This window comes from Netta rufina (assembly GCF_964035555.1).
Source record: "Netta rufina genome assembly, chromosome: 2".
Taxonomy (NCBI): domain Eukaryota; kingdom Metazoa; phylum Chordata; class Aves; order Anseriformes; family Anatidae; genus Netta; species Netta rufina.
The window spans coordinates 153,888,405-153,904,056 of NC_140124.1; the positions used below are offsets into that span (position 1 = coordinate 153,888,405).

Sequence of the window (15,652 nt, forward strand, 5' to 3'; positions counted from 1 at the left end):
AACAAAAATATTGCAAATGTTCTTTAAAATCCAAATATCAGGATAACAGGTGTGTGTGTTAGGGTAGGGACAACTATACAGACATTGCGGTGTGGGATATTTTTCAGGCTTATGTTTTATCTAGCTCCATTCCTAAGACAATGTAATACAAGGACAGTTCTCAGGAAAGAAATCTGACACGATACTGAAGGTACAGCTGTGCCTGTTCTCCAGGAACCACTAAAGGATGCTCTCTTCTTCCAGCACATACCCTGCTGAAAGACAGGCTGGGAAAGGCCTATTAAGATTTGGGTTCTGCACTCCCTAAGGAAACTTTGAAAAGGAACAAAAGCTTTTGTGTGTGACTGCATCAGTAGGTTGTTTGCCCAAATCTATTTTCCAGGAAAAAAAAAAGAATGGCTATGTTTTAAAGAAAGGTGAACAAATGTCATTCCAAGATGGAAACTGAAGTCTGATGGCTTCTCCAGATATCCGTCTCTGCAGGCAAAGCTTGCACAACCCTATTTTCTTCATATTATTCCATGCCAATGCCTAGAGCCTCTAGCACTGTGAGAAAGGCTTAGAAAAGCCCTAAATCCATGAAAAAAACAGACTGTGGTCTGGACCCTTTAGGCAGTGTGACATCTTTATGAATGAGACAAACCTCCAGGACATCCAGGAACATCCTGTCTCCTGCCACAATGATAGTGAAATGAATGACACGGTGCTGAGAGTCTTCCTCCTCCAGTGCTGGGGCTTGTCTCCAGTTCAGAACCAATTATTCCCTTCACCTCTCGGGAAGTCCTCACAGACCTGACCTGTTGGCTCCATGATGACTCCCCTTTATTTCCCTTTCCTTCCCATCAGAGTTGGCTGTTGCAGCAAATTGTGTGGAGCAGTCCATGTGCCTCACCATGTCCTCTGCTACCCCAGATCTCTATTTCTCCTTTACTACATCTGAACAGTCTCTATCTGCCTCTCACATCTGCTCATCTTTTTTCACCTCTGGCATGACCACATCCAACAACACAACTCCTGTGAGTTATCTTCATTAATGCTGCAGTAGAGTACTGTTTTGCTTTCTTTGCTTGAATCCTGCCTTACAAACCAAGAAAAGATAAGAGGATATAGGAAAAGGGTACTGCTGATGATGCTGAAAACCAAAAAGCCTGAGGAGCCAACAGATCTGAACATTTCCTATGATGTATCCTGTATAGTTGGTTTCAGTGATACTGTCATAATTTATAAATGAATGAGGTCTCCAGTTGTTTCACCAGGTGGCATTATAATTGGAATACCAACATTATTTTAAAAAATAAATGTATTGAACAGAGATTCCCTGAACTGTCTTTCCAGCTCTGTAAGGGTACTGAATAAAGTTGACTTTGTACATGGCACTCTCTGCAGGAGAATTTCTTGCTTTCAGTGCAAAGCAGTATTTGTTTAATTTCATCACTTAGTGTAAGATATGAACATGATCTCTTTTGTCCACAGATTAAGATTTATTTCCTGTTTGTTTGCTTTCAGTTGTTTTACTGAGCCAGTACAGCAAATGAGAGAATAAAAAAATCTTCCGTATGGTCTCTTGTTTCAGTACTATTAGTGGTCTACAGTCTGGTGATTTTTTTTTTCATTTGTTTTGTTAAAGGTATAGATCTTATTAAAGATAGCTCTGAGCAGTATCTTCCAATTTCAAGCAGCACTGGCATAGTTTAATTCAATCTGAGCTTTGCAGCTGGGGCCTGTATATTTTTCTTACATTTCGCAGTATTAACTTGCATCACAAAAAGGACATTAAGGACACCATGCATTTCGAAGGATACCATTTATTTCCTCTGAGCTACTTAAGAAAAGCTGGGCTTGATCTCACACCCTACAAATGAGTCTATACTAATTGAATCACTGCCAGCCGCAGCCATAAAAGGTACAGCTTGTACTGGTCTCCCTTACAGGTCTTAGTTCTATCACCAGGTTATTTACCATAAAGCAAACCTCAATAATGGCCCAGACATATCACAAGCATAAGTTATGGAACTTTAACTTAAATTTCAGATAGTTTTGAATCATTTTGCCTTTCCACTGGTGGACAGCATGCACCTGCTCAGCTCAGGAAGCCTAGAGAGTGGCTCAGTGGAGAATTAGGAAGTAGCTGCTTCAGGAGAGTTGAATGGCTGCCTGGGCTCCACCACCAGTATTAACTGGACCTTAGTCAACTTTAACAGGAGCACAGACACATGCATCTCTGCCCTTAATTGCTAGTAACAAGAACTTGTTTATGGAGCTGAATCCCAGCCCTGGTAACACAGTGACTCAGCCCAGAGTCTGAGCCCTCAACGGGTACTGGGACATCAAATTCCCCCTTTATTGAGCCAGCAAATGCAGCCCTCACAGCTCACCTGGCGTACCATGCCTAACTGTGGATCTCCTGCCTCCTCAGAATACCCCTCATGCCTAGAAAAGCATTTGAAAAGGTGCCTCATCAACTGCCTTCAGCCCCTTCTCTGAACTCTTCCTCCCAACAACGGGACAGATGCGGTACATCAGGATCTCAGGCAACCATGCAGAAATGCACAGCCTCATTGTTTGCCGTGCTTGGTACTCATCCATCTGTTTCGACTGAAAGCACTTTGCAGAAATGCTCATTTTTCAGTCTGCATTCGAACAGCCTACTGCAATAGAAGCTTGGCCCATGATTAAGTTTCCTGCAAACAAAAATAGTACAAGTAAATAATAACAACACAAACGCATTACGAGCTCAGATGTCTGTGTCTCTGCTGCAGGAAAAACATTAATATCCAGAGGGGAAATAAACCCCAATGTGTTTAATGCCCAGGGCTTAATGGCACTGCAAGATGCAACATTTGTAAGGGTCATGAAAATAGGTGCTCCTTTTTGGGGGTGCTGACTGGATAACATGGAACAAGCAAGTACATGGACAGGCTCACCACCATGGCAGATTTAGAAGGAAAAAAATCAAAAGGACTTTTTAGATTAAAGTTTAGTTTGAGTTGGGGCATGTAAGGAGAAAGGCAAAACTGTGGCTACCCTGTTGTCACAAAACATCCCCAGGCTGGCTAAGAAATTGCCTTCTCACTGCTTCATCAGATGTGTCACTTAATTAACTCTGAAATATGAAGATGCCCAATCAAGGGTCCTCTACAGACAGACAGACATCATCTCTGCTGCGGGTTGTCACTGGATCTGCTGACCCAGTGGGTTCTGCAGAATAGGGGGTAAGAATCTACTGGCATCCTTTTGGGGCCTTTTCTATGCGTTTCAGTAACAACATGGCTTCTTCACCCCTATCTCCATTCCTTTCTTCTGCCCACACAGCTGTCCATGGAGGCAGACAGGTCAGAAAACAAAACTATATTTAAATTTAAAATAGCAGAGGAAGGGAGGTTATTTTAGTGTCCTAAACTAATTAATGTATGAGCAAATCAAATCTGTTGGTCCTCAACACCATGAAGATGGTATGGGAACAGGTGGCCCAGACTTCCATAAATCATTTGGAAGAATCTCACTGTAACTACAGCCTAAGGAAACCACTTCTCTTCTTGGGTATTTTGGGGGCATAGAGTGATTAAGGTAAAATGGAGAGGGAAAAAAAAAAAAAAGAGAGAGAGAGAAATGCTGATAAAGTGCTTAGAAACCTAATGTCATAAAAACTGCTGTTAAGCTGAAAAGTAGTTTTGTCACAAGTTGAACGTAAGCACTTTCTCCAAACAGAAATATGGAAATCTGCAGTAATATATTGGGGACAGCGTGTCACTGCAGGAATAGGAATGATGTTTTTCCATCCTCACAGTTAGCTTGGAGGAAGAGTCAATTTAAGTATCCCTCAATGGGGCTAGCACTATATGCAGCTTTAATTAACATAAAATTTGAAAACTTTATTTAGCCTGTGCTGAAAGGAAAACTACTTATTGCTATGTCAGCAGTTCTCGCAGATATGTTTATGAAATTGCTAACATATGCATATATATTTTTTGTAAAGTTACAGAGAACTTGAGCTGAGCAAGTATGACATTGTTTGGATGGATAGTTAGATATATCAGAATTAATGCATGGAGACAAATCTTCCCCAAAAGCAAGGAAAATCCTCTCCCGGTGGCTACACACATAGTTCAGAAGGCGTGAGGAGACCTTTTAATATTATCCGGGGGAAAAAAAAATACTAAAATTAAATCCATTGGAAATAATGCCTTCATTCTTCTTGAAGGCTGCTGTTGAAGTATTTACAAACCAAATAGTGTACCAAATGAAAAAGTCTTAAAAATATGTAGATCAATATCGGGTGGTGTGGCAGGGCAAAGTTCCCAGCTGAACACAAGGGTCCTCACCCGCACAGGATCTGAAAACCCTGGATTGCATCGCTGACGGCCTCTGCAGACATGGGAACAGCTCACTGCTAAACGTCTGCTGCAGAATCCATTTCTAGATCATGTTTCCTGGTTACACGGGCATAGCTTGCCAGAGGAAATAAATGAAAAATCAGCATCTGCTGTTGAGCTGTATGCTGTTTGTTGCAATACATCACCAATAGCTGTAGTAATGGAGGTTCTTCATTCATGCTCCAAACTTAACTGAGTGTTGTAACAAAATCCCGAAGTCAAAGACACTGTTTGTTAGCTTGAGAAGGGGAACAAATAAAATACTCAGTTTGCTCCTGAGTGATTAGCTTAAAGCGAGCTTGCATCCTTCCTGCCTGAGGACATTCCCAAAGATATTTTTCTCATTACGCAGAATGACCCTAAATAGTGACTTGGGTTGACTGAATTTGGCTACAAAGTTACCAAGAAGCCAAGCCAGAGGCAAGTGCCAGGGTTATAACAGCACAGGGCAGCATGGGTTGTTTCAAGGTGGACACAAACTGTCCTTGACAATACATGACACACATAGCACTGTTTTGTCCTTATAAAGTTACAGATGGTGCAAGTCGGTACATTATCTTGACAAAAGCTTAAAAAAAATAGAGATAAGGGGTCATGAACTTAAAACATTCTTCACATCATCCCTCACTGGGAGAATAGACATAGTTTTAAGCCTCTGTCTGTACCTTCCCTAATAAGCCAGCTCATGACACCCTGTAACAAGTGGAAATGTGACCATCAAAGTAACAAAAAAAAACAACAAACCAAAACAAAACAAAAACTGATGTGCAAATAAAAACAAACAAACCAAAAAAAACGGTGTGCAAAGAAGTGTGCTTTCTATAAAGCAAATACCTTTTAAACTGTTTTTCCCTCAAGACTGCAGCACAGGAGATATATCTGCAACTGCCAATTCACACGGCCAACAATTAGCTCAGGCACTGTCCTAAATATTACAAAGAACATGTCATTGCTTTCCCTGTGGAATGATACCACTGTATGCAAAAGCAATGGGAAAATCACATACAAAACACCTCCTTCTGCCCTCATACAAAGATGCTGAAAAACTGTGGAAGGTAAAAGTAATTGCTGCCAGACAGGCAGACTCTTATTCACTTCAGAGTAAATCTTAAAGGTGAAACACCTTCAAAGTTCCAAAGACAGTATAGATGAGAAGAGAATAAGCTCATGGAATGCTGCATTGTGGTTCCAAGGCACCTGGTGCCACAATATACATTTTCTCACATATTATGTGAAAATGAAGAAATTGCCACTTACCTGAGGGCCGATTAGACCATTGATTCCCGGGAATCCAGGTTCCCCCTTCTTACCCTATGTGTTCAACAGAAAAGCAAATATTAGACACCAAGGAAAAAAAAATGCTACTGAGATTTTCCAAAAACTTTTACCCCCAAACTGGTAAATCTCCATTACATGGGTATACAAAACATAAGTGCTAGAAATGAAGGCAGCACACACCATTTGGATGTGCAACTCCAGTGGTCTGTGTGGTTCTTGCCACCCAAGTATGTGCACCAAGAGGCAGAATGACATGCGATCCTAGCACAGGTCACATCTGGAAATTAATGTCTCTCAAAGGCTGTAGGGAATTCAAATTCTCTTTCTTGTGAATTTGGATCTACAAAGCCTCACAGATGGAGTGTAACCATCACCCCCATAAATGAAGGTTTGTTTCTTGCGTCTCTTGACCTCTAACACTCTGCAATCACACCTGGGTGTTGCCCAAAGGGGATCAGAGAAGGCACAATGCTGAGATACTGCCAAGAGAGGCACCAAGTGCAGACACACTAAGAGGCACTTTCTCTGCTACCAGTGTAGACCTTCACCCCTTCCCAACCAAGCCAAGCAGTGTCCCTTGTGCTCCCTGCACTACCTTACACATAAAGAAAATAATTAAGAACTCTGCTACATGGAGGAATACATGTATAAAAGATTCACAATCCCTATGCCAGAAAACATGAATACATGAGGCATTTCTAACTGGAGTTGGCATTATCACTAAGGGACAGAGCTCAGTGACTCCTCTGCAAGCAAAAAAAACTTCCTCCACAGGAACAGCAGAGCTTCAGCACTGCAAGGGGAGGATAAGCCAGGACTTGGAGCACACCCTTGAGAAAAGTGCACCCATGTGGATGTTCCTTCACCTGTGTTCTCTATGGGGTTGATCTCAACTAGTTCACAGGGAAGATGTCCTACATGAGAAAAAAGAGGAAGAAAGGATGGAGAAAGGATGCCTGAAATACTGGAGTTCAGGCAGAAATTTGGTTTGTTTCTCAACTCAGTAGCTTACTTGCCGTGTTACTTTGGGCAAGTCACATATTTTGTGACTCAACTTTCTTGTGAAAATAATCTATCCTTCCCTGACATGTATAGATACTGAATCATTAGTAATTCTGAGAGTTTTCATAATGTGCTAGGAGGTTACAAGATAAATCATGTAAATACCAGGAAGTCAGAGAAATGATTTTTTTCCTCATTTCTGCTTCTCACCCAAACTGCTTTTCTTTTTAGAAGGATATTATAATTAAGCAAGTTTCGTGTGACTGATGATGTGATTTGTCATACAGATGTGTAAGTCAGATATTTAATTTTCCCTTTATTTTTCTTTACTGAAATATCCAGAAACAATTTCTATAATTCTTGTTGACTTAAATGAGTGAAACAGCTAACACATCACAAACAAAACAAGTTTTCATCACATTTTACAAAATATTGACTGAGTTTTGTTAGCTGGGGTGTCAGAATCTGATGTTTTCCTTATTTTTTTTTTGATAATAAAAATATCAGCTCTCATGTACAGAAAAATATAAGAAAAATATTAAAAGAACAATTATGAGGTCCTTGGATACCAGAAAGAGTTTGCAGTCATTGCCAGGACCCTGATACCAACACAAATGTTCATAATGCTCTCAAGTACATGCACTATTCATGAGTGTTCCTTCTACTTTTTCCAACATCCATCACTTCTTTCCTTGTCAAAGCCCATTTAAACCTGGAGGACTTCTGTCACCACACGAATCAACACATTTCCTAGTTGGAGACTCGTGTTGCCAACTGACAGTGAGACCACATAAGACACCCTCTTAAAAAAACTCATTTAAATAGATAAGAATATGAATAGAATATACAGGGTTGTGGTATGTTGGGCCAAACATGGAAGATGAGCATGACTGCATACGAGAAGCATCTCACCTCCAGCTCTCTATCAACGTGGGAACCATGTGTTAAGATGTCTGGTTCCACAGCTACAACACTGAGGGCAGCAGAAAACACAGTATTATTGTTTCCATCATGTCTCACCAACTTCATTGCTTACTGGGTGTTTTTACAACTCCCCTTGCAATGTTTGTGCATCTCCTTCAGTTCTATTTAGAGACATTAAATCAGAGAGTGCGTTAGATGAAGACAAGAAACCTGATATATACCTGACATAAACATTTTGATAGCCCTTTGAAAGAGCATAAAGGAATTAGCTTCCTGAGCAGTCACCCCAAAACAGGCATTGACAGCTGGGAGAGCATGAATACACCCTGTGATGTACTTTACATGAAAACCATGATGACTGATGCATATGCTGGTGTTCAGGACAACAAAATCCCATTGAGACTTGTGACCTTGCAACCAAGCAGTACATATAGACCTCATTTTGGTGGTCCACAGGGATGTGACTTTAGTGACTTAAGAGCATTATCCAGATATGGTTTTCTGAATATACTGCTTTTTGGAAAATTGGTGGCATCAGATAAAATTACTTGGGGAACCTGAGGAAGGAGATAGCAGCTCCAGTTTGCTCCCAAACTGATCTCAAAAGCTGAGAAGAGGGAGGAAGGACAAATTTTGCTGCCTGAGATAAGTATACACTAGTTCTTCTGTTTCCACACAAATGGCCAGGCACGCTAATCTGCTGCAGCAATAACAGATGTGAAAGGAGTCTATCCTTTTCTTGGGTATAACACTGAGAAACTTTGGTGCTTTTCAAAACACTGAGAAATCCCTCAGAGCAGCACATAATTATACTGACAGAGAGGCTGAAAGTGTATTTCCCATTGTGAAGGGAACATTTTGGCCACTCAGAGGTTAGCCAAAATCAAACTACAACAGGGTTGCTCCATAATATTACAGCCTGTCTGGAAAGTACAGAAATACTTGCTGGGAGAAATTATACCTATGAGAGCAATGCTCAGTGAAATGTCACATCACCTAATAATATGACAGACAAAACTAGCAATTATGCTCTGTTACTTATAGCAAGAATCAGCTATGTGTGTAAGAATGTGTACTCTTTGAATATATGAAATATATGTTATTTGCCTTTATCAGCAATTTGAATAATAGCACAGTTAAAAATGTGTCTTATTGGAAATGAATATATTTACCTCACTGACAATTACAGTTTCACTCTGGATTTAATCTACACCATCAATCCTTTCTTCCTTCCTTTTGTTCATTTACTTACATTTCAATTTCTGCGCTGCTGAAATTTGCAAGGGCAATATCACCCAAACAGTTCAAGCACCCACAGATACGTACAAACACAACTAACCACTGGAAACATCTTTACCATACAGGAGACATGAAACCAGAGGGACATATTGGTTCTGCTCTGCTAGAGGGGAAATTCTGAAAGGTATCATAGCTTGAGACTTTCTTAACTTGCTGTCCAATAGCTTGAACAGCTATATATTCTCATAACATGATTTTCACTGAGGTTTGGCCCCAGGAAGAGAGGTTTTGGTACCAAGTATGTAGGAAAAACCCTTAACTGTGAATTAATATGACTGCAAGCATAAATGCCACCTGTTTTCTCTGTAAACTGGGTGGGATATAGGATTACCTCTTTCAGCCCTGTCTCTTTACCTATACATCATCAGAGGAAATCCAGCAGTTGCAATCAATGGTTGAACACCCTAAAGGCACCATGTTTTTACAGGCTCTGTATGTATTGGACAATGTCAGTAAATTTAGAAGCAGGAGTGTCTACATGTGCATGTAAACACCACTGGGACTGGCCGGCCTATGGGTGATTATGGAGGGCTGATGTGACAAAGAGAAATAAGGGACTTATTAGGACTTCTGGACATTGAAAGAAGTCACACTTTGGGACTGGCTCTTTCAAACTAAGTCTGCTCAGTTTGCTGGGCAAAATGATTTTCCTCTTCTGCTTTATTTACCAAACACAGCACATCTTTTTTCTGGAAATACCATTTTTTTCCCATGCACTTTACAAGTCTAAGGTTGTTCAAATCAAGGGGAGTTCATACACAGAGAAATAAGAGTTGAAACACTGTTTGCTGCCCGTTTCAAGTTATGACTGGCCAAACTAGGAACATCATGTGCAACAATCCACTTTAACAGGAGACAGAGGTCAAGAGGGGGAAAGTCAAACACCTGTATTTCTGTCCTGCCATCAAAAAAAAAAAAAAAAAAAAAAAACACAAAAAAGAGCTCAGCAGCCTCAAGGGATCTGAGAAATTTCTCTCTCCCATTACAGTCAATGGGGACAAACCTTTCATGTATTGGCAAGTTTTTTTTTTTAACACTTGGAGGGTGGAGGGTGTGCCCTGAACCCTGTAGTTCCCAGTTTTAACAGAACCCTTTAGGCTATATTGTAAAACAAATATTTAGCAGTTACTGAGACTCACAGCCTTGTTAATCTAGTTGTAAAGAGACAAGAAAAGTCTGTTAAGCTTTTTGTGCTGCTCTGACTTCAGGGATAAACTTTCAAGGGATGTGGACATATGCACATGAAAACCTGCTGAAACATGACAACTGAATTAAGGATGCAGAAGACACCCCTTGATAACGCACTCCTGGAGTTGCCCTCATTCCTCTTGCCTCCAACCTGCAAGAATGCAATCCTGAACTTTGCAGTTCACTCACAAAAGAAAGGCCTTGCAGTAAATTTTTTATGTTATTCTGTTTTGACATCCAATTCATTCTCATTCTGTACTTGACTGTGCATAAGTTATCTTGTGCACCAAATAAGTTGAAAAAAGGGGAATTATTATTACCTATCTACCTGACGCGGTTACATTGCAGTCTTAACCATGGATAAGGACATTCATTAAAGAATATAACTTTTAAAAGATGTTTTCCATTAAGATTTTTTTTCTCCATAAGACTGTTCTTACTATTCTGTGAGACTCGTGTATTTTTTAGTGCTGTGCACTGATTGTTCTTTGAGCATGAGAAAATTTTGAGAATACAAATCCAGAAAACTAGGCTGCAATATCACACATCAAAATCACGGTGGGTCTAAGTAGCTGTTACATCATGCCTAAGTGGAAAGTACTCTTACAGGATAAATAGATGTTTTCTCTTGATTTCCTTATGAAATTTCAATCACGATCCTTGAATCATGATCCTTGAACTCCCTCAGGCTCGGTGCTGTGACCACTGCCCTGGGGAGCCTGTCCCAGTGCCCGACCACCTCTGGGTGCAGAATCTTTCCCTAACCCACAGCCTGACTCTGCCCTGTCCCAGCTCCATGCCATCCACTCGGGTCCTGTTGCTGTCCCCAGAGAGCAGAGCTCAGCGCCTGCCCCTCCGCTCCCCTCCTGAGGGAGCTGCAGGCCGCCATGAGGCCTCCCCTCAGCCTGCTCTGCTCTGGGCTCAACAAACCAAGGGACCTTGGCTGCTCCTCAAACATCTTCCCCTCCAGACCCTTCACCATCTTTGTAGCCCTCCTTTGGACACTCTCTAACAGTTTTATGTCCTCCTTAGACTGTGATACCCAAAACTGTACACAGTGTTTGAGGTGAGGCTGCACCAGCATGGAGCACTTCCCTTGACCTGCTAGCAGTGCTAGCACACTTCAGAAGAACCCCACATTTACATTAGTTTGCCCAAACATTTTTATGCTTTTCAGGAGCATGTCAGTCACCTGCACCTCTTGCGTCTATCAAGCACAGAAAGTTGGGTTTATTTCCAACAAAATTCAGTAGACCAGTTGTCAAAAAAAAAGAGAAGAATCAAAGTACTTTGATTCTCTTCCATTTTACAGGAAGAGAGGGGGGTGGGGGGTGGAAAATGAATACAAACTCTCTAACTCTTTTTCAGGCAGATTTAGTAAAGTCAGAGAAACAGTTCTGTCTCACTCAAAGGTCTTACAGGACAGATAAGAACAGCAAAGCTACATTCTTTGCACTGTGTGTGCTTGATGTGAGGGTATCATTGTCAAAATATAGACCTTAGGTGTCAGGCACTTTGAAGCATCTGGCTAATAAAATGAATATAACCCAGTTGTCTGATTCAGGCTAGAACTGTTATATCCTCCTCCCCAGATAGGATCAAAGGATAGAGGTGAATTGTCAGATTAGCAGTTCAGCAGATGTACTAAGGAGATCATGCACATTTTTTTCTATGCCCATAAAGGACTTCAAGACCTGCAACTAAAGCAGACTAACAGAGAACTTCTTTTAAATGCTTGAAAGATGTTCTGTCTCCGCAGCTTATGCTCTCCTTAGTGTGTTGTCAGTACTGGGCAGCTCCACAAGGTGTAAGCAGCCCTCAGATTACCTTTCCATGTCTAAAATCTTTATCTGCAAGTGTGCATTATTACAATTACATTGAAAATGCACTGTCCATATTGGAGCTCCTGGGAATGGACTACAGGAGGAAGAGGTTCATAGATAGCAAGGTGAGCTTCTAATAAATTTGGCAATAAGATCACTACAATACCATCACTTTTATTTTATTTATTATTTTTTTTAAGAGTACAACACTGCCTCCACTCCCTGCCCTCAGAAGTGTCTTGTTTAATTTTTCTAAATAAAATATTAGGAAGACACTCAATCACATTCTTGCATCACCTTAGGAGCTCTTCTCCTTCTAATGCCAACTAGGGTCTGGTAGTGCTTTTTCCAGACTGTCACCTGCTCCCCCAGAGTTCATCCTCCTGTTGGGCAGTGATTCCCAACCTTTGGGCATACTTTCTGGGACACACCAGTTACAGCTGTGAGCATCCTGATTTGTCCACAACTTCTGGAAAGTTGTTTGAAAATGCACTGTGGTGCTCAAATCTGCTTGGAGGAGACTAGATGGATGTGGCTAGGCCTTACCTAAGGTTCTCGGTGTCTGCAAACAGAAAGTCTAGTTTTGTGGTGAGCCCTCAAAAAGCAACAGATGTTGTCTTAATACATTGGTTTTATACAGGTCAGAAGAAGCCTTGGGCCATCAAAAGCCTTGATGACAAGGCTTCTTCACCCCACCTGGTTATTGAGCCATAGTTGTGTCAAACATTAGCAAAACACTCTGTAACTGTTCAGTCTAAGCAGGGGTGATTGGAAAAAAATATTTTGGCCAAAAAGTACAGAAAATGCATTTAAATGAAAGATTAAATTTGCAGGAACCATCTTAAGAAACTAAACCCGTACTATCTTTCCTGTGTTTCCTATGACACAAATGGTGACTCTGTGAAGAACGTTCCTTGCTTACTGCCAACTGTACTAACCCATATATTCTTTTATTTCTTCAACAGGAACAGCAATTCATGCCAAAAGAATATCATACCTCCTTCTTTCCTAGAAGTCTGTCCGAAATGTATGACCCTACTCCTGTTGGCCAAACTGTCACTAGGGTATTTGACACCATATGACTATGTCATCTTCTGTGAAACCTCATGTACACTGTGTAGGTGGCTCCTGCATCACATTTCTAACATCATCCAATGATGGCTCTGTCCTCACAGATTTCAAAATCTCTTCACTTCCAGTAGACTGTGTTATGAGGCATGAATGAATTCCTCTGTGAAATGGTTCCAAACATCTTTAGTTCATTAGTAGTCCATTCCAGCTACATTACAGCTAACTAAAGCACTGCAGCCTTCTAAGAACTCCAGCAAATGGTTGCATCTGCATATATGTGTCAGGACAGGAGCTCAGTGTGTGTGCACACCATCTTCACCTAAATTTCGGTTCAGGATCATACAGCCAAAGGGAACTTGAATCATACTGCAGAACAGCAACTGTTTTATATCAGCCCCTCTTGCAGCTTGCTACTCGAGATGGCTCTGAAGTCAAGCAGATCAGAACTTGGAATTTAATCTTGCACTGTAATCTGTCCAGTTAGTTACAAGATATTAGTGCAGAAGACTTATGAAGTAAGTCCCTTATGAATGAAATTTTCAGGAGATATAAACTGGCATAACATCATATCCTGAAACTCCAGCTGTATAAAACAGCAGAGGGGTCAGCCAAGCAGACATTTAGTGTTTTTCAGCTGTTCAGCACAGATCTGCTAACAATGCTGGAAAGGGACCCAAATCTGCTTCTGGCTATGTCTGACTTTCAGTCCTCACCACAATGAAGAAAGCTATGACTATGCTAATAATTCCAACAGGCCTAAGCTCCACATGAAAAGCTCACAGATCACAGAATCATAGAATCACAGAATGGTTTTGGTTGGAATGGACCTTAAAGCCCATCTAATTCCAACCCCCCTCCTATGGGCAGGGACACCTCCCACCAGCCCAGGTTGCCCAAAGCCCCATCCAGCCTGGCCTTCAGCACCTCCAGGGATGAGGCATCCACAGCTTCTCTGGGCAGCCTGTGCCAGTGTCCCACCCACCTCTGAGGAAAGGATTTCTTCTGACATTTGTATGAGACTAGTTGGCATGACCTGAAATTGTGCAGGTAAACTTGCTTAGTGTTAAACAAACACACACTCACACCACTGCTTTGGCTCTCTTTGGTTTGCTCACATACTTGTATAACCATACACTTCTGCTCCTATATAGAGCAGATACAGAGGTGAAGAGAGATGTGGCCAGTGTCTTACAAGCCAGGGCCAGAGTCACAAATGAATCTGTGGTATCATGACCGAGTCCACGGCCTCATTGCTGGGCTGTGCTGCTAGAAAGTCTTTTTGTTTGGGTGTGTGCTAGAAGAATCACTGCAGATCTGAGCTGTAGCTTCAGAGGAAGAGAAGGAGCAGGAGATGATTACTGCTCTTGGCATTTTAACTTCTAAATCTGCTTAGGGAAATACTTGTTTTTGCAGCAAAATTTAGGTAAAATGGTAATCAATGCATGGAATTGTGCTTTGGCAACAACTGTACTAATGGTGAATCAGTAGCATCTGCTAATCCATTCTCTCTCCAACATCTGTAGGTTATCCATGTATATCCACCAAGCCCAAGGCTTTGATTCATCCCAGGTATTCCGTCATTGAATAACAGCCTTTAATTAAAAAAATATATCTAACCACCTAAGACGCCTGGTGACTAATAAAGACCCTTAGGAGAAGTCTAACTAGCTAGACACAACAGAGTCTAGGGAAACATTCAAACACAGTATGTATCAAATGACATCTCTAATCAAATGATCATTAGCAGGAGCTATTTCGTATCCTGTCGCAGACCCTGACTGATCACTGTCCTTTACTCAGCTAATACGCTCTATTAATCTTACTCAAGAAACAATGTTTCACAGCAGGCTTTAAAATCAGGACAATTCAGAACTTGTCAACTCATAAGTAAAGCACAGCAGAGTTATTTGCTAAGCCATTAGCTGATATTTTCTAAGCACTGGAAAAGTACAAGAAAGCAAATAAATGCCCTTTTCCACTGTGGCATTAACATAACACTGCAGGCACATATTCTCTGGAAGAAGATTCCTAAAAGCCAAGGTTACAGTTCCAGTCAGTGACATGCAATTCAACTCGAAGCCTATAGAAACCCACCTACCAAAATATATTTCCTCCCTGTATTGTCCTCTGCCCATAACCCTAACATGCCCCCAAGTAGGGCTCTCATGCCCACTTTTTAACACCACTGGTGCTGACTCAGGTGCCAAGCACTACAAGCAACCCTTGTGACCTCCTCTATGGATTAAGCTACAATCAAGTCTCTGTGACAACCTAAAAAAGTAGCCCATCAAACACCAATACTGAGATTGAAGTGACGGTCTCCACAAAGGTTAAGCATGTATCTCACTCCCACACTTATCTGTTGCTTAATGAGATGTTCTTCCTACAAATGGGCTAAAGCAAGGAAAGACAGGCTCAGAGCATTCATAAGAAATAATTAGGCCTACTATGAAATTTCCCTTTTATCAGCACTTGAATATTTCAACATATAGGTATGAGTCAAAGAAAGTATTTTTTTAAAATACAAGAAGAGGAAACAAAACAAAACAAAACAAACAAAAAATATACTATCTAACCTCCTTGTGGAGAATGGTACACCAGAATTTTGTGGGATCTTCTGTTTGAGTACAGACCAAACAAAAAAAGAATGGCTTTAATTTATATAAAGTATTGAAGGTGTCTTTGGATTTATTT

General features: G+C 41.0%; 1 protein-coding gene across 1 annotated transcript in view; it reads right to left on the reverse strand.

Moving 5' to 3' along the window:
- Positions 1-15,652, reverse strand: part of COL22A1 (collagen type XXII alpha 1 chain) — a gene marked incomplete at both ends in the record, with an annotated part of 202,631 nt that overhangs the window by 66,485 nt on the left and 120,494 nt on the right. Inside the window, one exon of the mRNA XM_084281700.1 lies at positions 5,631-5,684. Coding sequence (XP_084137826.1) covers positions 5,631-5,684 — 54 coding nt within the window. The remainder of the gene's footprint in view (positions 1-5,630; positions 5,685-15,652) is intronic.